The sequence below is a fragment of the Psammomys obesus genome, unplaced genomic scaffold (assembly GCF_907164565.1).
Source record: "Psammomys obesus unplaced genomic scaffold, mPsaObe1.curated_primary_1811, whole genome shotgun sequence".
In the NCBI taxonomy this organism is placed as follows: Eukaryota; Metazoa; Chordata; class Mammalia; order Rodentia; family Muridae; genus Psammomys; species Psammomys obesus.
In genome coordinates, this window is record NW_026596034.1 from 2,343,166 (window position 1) to 2,346,091 (window position 2,926).

The window sequence follows — 2,926 nt, forward strand, 5'->3', positions numbered from 1 at the left end:
CCTGGGATTAAAGGTGTGTGCCACCACTGCTTGGCCAATGTTAATTCTTAAAAGAGAAGTTAAGACATATTTGAGGGTTGGTCTGCTCACATATTCTGAGAGCAGAGCCTCTAAGTCAATCATAATCTAGGAATTCTTGACACTGGAAGTCTTTGCACTGGAAGAAACAATGCTGCAAGGAAACATGCCTTTCCTTGAAAAATAATCTACTGAGCTCTTTTTTAAATGATATTTTTTATTCTTTGGACACTCCATGCATGTGTATAAAGCATATTGATCATACCTGTCTACCTGCTTCCAACTGTCCCTAACGTCCCATCCCATCTCCCTCCTCGACTCCTGTCCTCTTTTTATTTATTTTCTGCTCTTATTAACTCCCAAGTCTAATCAGTGCTGCCCATACGCACATGGGTATGGAGCATACACCGAGCACAAACGACTGCTACCACAGGCTGAAGGAGAACTCTCCCAGCCTCATTAGCCATCGGCTCCCAGTACCTCCACCACCAGGGGTGGGCCTCAGGAGCTGCCTCCCAGCCATGCTGCAGTTTGACAGACTTGCTCTTGTATGGGTTCTCTGAGTTGGATGCCTGCAAAGGTCGTGTCAGGTCTAGAAGACAGTATTTCACGGCAGCCATCGTCATCTACCAACTCTGACGTTCTTTCGGCCTCCTCTCCTGTGAGGCTCCCTGAGCTTTTGATGGTGGCGGTTGATGTGGTGACTCATCCCCAGCTGAGGGCTCACGGTTACACTCTGCGCTTTGACCCATTCTGAGTCCTTGATCTAATTACCCACTGCAAAATGAAGCTTCTCTGACCACAGTTGCAAGCAGCCCAGATCTACTGACTCCTTTTCGAAAATATATTTTATTAATTCTTTAAGAATTTTATACAATATGTTTTGATCATATTCATTCCCCACTCCTGCAACTAACTGCCCCAAGATCCATACCTCTCTCCCTAATGAGTTTTTTAAATCATGACAAGTTTAGAATTCATATTTGACCAAAAGCCAAGTAGGATTTTCCCTGTCCATTCTGAGCATGCTTACTGTTATTACCAGAAGTAAGGGTACTGGGGAGGAAGCAGCATTTCAGGCCTGGTAATATTACAGCAAAACGTTCTCAGGGCTTAAGAAAACAAAAACCACTTTTCATTAACAAGGAAAAAAAACAACAAACTTTTTTCTTTCCTTGCTTTCTTCCTTTTCCTTTTCTTCTCTTTTTTCTTCTTTTCTTTCTCTCTCTTTCTTCTTTCCATCATTCTTTGCAAAATAAGAAGAATCAATAATAGCAAAGTGCCAGACTATGAAAAATCTCAAATACTCTCTTCATAGTACCACTTCATGTTGCCTCTAGAATTCCTGGGCCCAGGGGAGCAGCAGAGCCAAAGATTAGGGACAGGTTGGAAATTTCTTTAACCTGTTGACTGCAGTCACCACGTGGAAATGTTTCTTGAAATAAAGAGGTAGGGGAATAAAAGAAAAGAAAAAGTGCATCTTAGATCCAGTACTTAAGAAGAAATGATAAAAAGACAAGTCTAGGCACTTGGGCTTCTTCAAAACTGGTACTCTGGGAGCTAGAGAGATGGCTTAGCAGTTGTGAGCACTGGCTGCTTTTCCAGAGGTCCTGAGTTCAAGTCCCAGCAACCACATGATGACTCACAACCATCTGTAAATGGAATCTGATTCCCTCTTCTGGTATGTATAAAAATAGAGCATTTGTATACATAAAATAAATAAATATTTTTAAAAAACAAACAAACCTGGTACTCTGCATGCAATGAGAGGCTCTTATTTCTGTTTGTTTTGTCCAATTTAAATGCATTAGTTTTTGTTTTGTCTTTAATATTTTATGATTATGCCTTTTTTTGTTTGTTTGTTTGGTTTGGCTTTTCTATGTAGCCCTGGCTCTTGTAACTTTCTTTGTGGACCAATCTGGTCTTAAGATCCACCTGCCTCTGCCTCCCTAGTGCTGGGGTTAAACGCTTGTGCCACCAGTGCCTGGCACCTGTATTAAACACAAGGAAATCATGAAATTTGCAGGCAAATGGTGGGACCTAGAAAAGGTCATCCTGAGTGAGGTATCCCAGAAGCAGAAAGACACACACAGTATATACTCACTTATATAGACCTATAAGATAGGATAAACATACTAAAATCTTAAGGAAGCTAAACAAGAAGGAGAACCCAGGGTAAGATGATCAATCCTCACTTAGAAAAACAAATGAGATGGACATTGGAAGTAGGAGAAAACAGGAAACAGGACAGGAGCCTACCACAGAGGGCCTCTGAAAGACTCTAATAGTGTATCAAAGCAGATGCTGAGACTCATAACCAAACTTTGGGCAGAGTGCAGGGAACCATATGAAAGAAGGGGGAGTTAGTAAGACCTGGAGAGGACAGGAGCTCCACAAGGACCAAATATATCTGGGCACAGGGGTCTTGTCTGAAACAGATTCTCCAACCAAGGACCATGCATGGATATAACCTAGAACCCCTGTTCAGACATAGCCCATGGCAGCTCAGTCTCCAAGTGGGTTTCCCTAGTAAGGGGAACAGGGACTGTTTCTGACAGGAACTCAGTAGCTAGCTCTTTGACCTCCCTACCCCCCCCCCCGGTGGGAGAAACAAAAAGGAAAAAAAAAAAAACAAAAAACAAAAAAACCTGGTACGCTAAGCATGGACCAGATTTCCAGAAAAATTGAAAGTCACATTTGGGGGCATGTCTGAGAAGAAAAGGTATTCTGCTTTTAAAGTGGAAAATAGAGTTCTCTAGAACACATTTTCAAATTGTGCCTCATAAATTATCATCAGATCATCAAATTGAGCCTGTGAACTGGAAACAGCTAAAAAGAAAGAAAGAAAGAAAGAAAGAAAGAAAGAAAGAAAGAAAGAAAGAAAGAAAGAAAGAAAGAAAGAAAGAAA

At 41.4% G+C, this 2,926-nt stretch overlaps 1 protein-coding gene across 1 annotated transcript in view; it reads right to left on the reverse strand.

Moving 5' to 3' along the window:
* Window positions 1–783: 783 nt before the first annotated feature.
* Window positions 784–2,926, reverse strand: part of Mylk3 (myosin light chain kinase 3) — a 54,839-nt gene continuing 52,696 nt past the window's right edge. Inside the window, exon 13 of the mRNA XM_055621221.1 lies at window positions 784–1,453. Within this exon, the coding sequence (XP_055477196.1) occupies window positions 1,394–1,453 (60 nt within the window). The 3' untranslated portion in view covers window positions 784–1,393. The remainder of the gene's footprint in view (window positions 1,454–2,926) is intronic.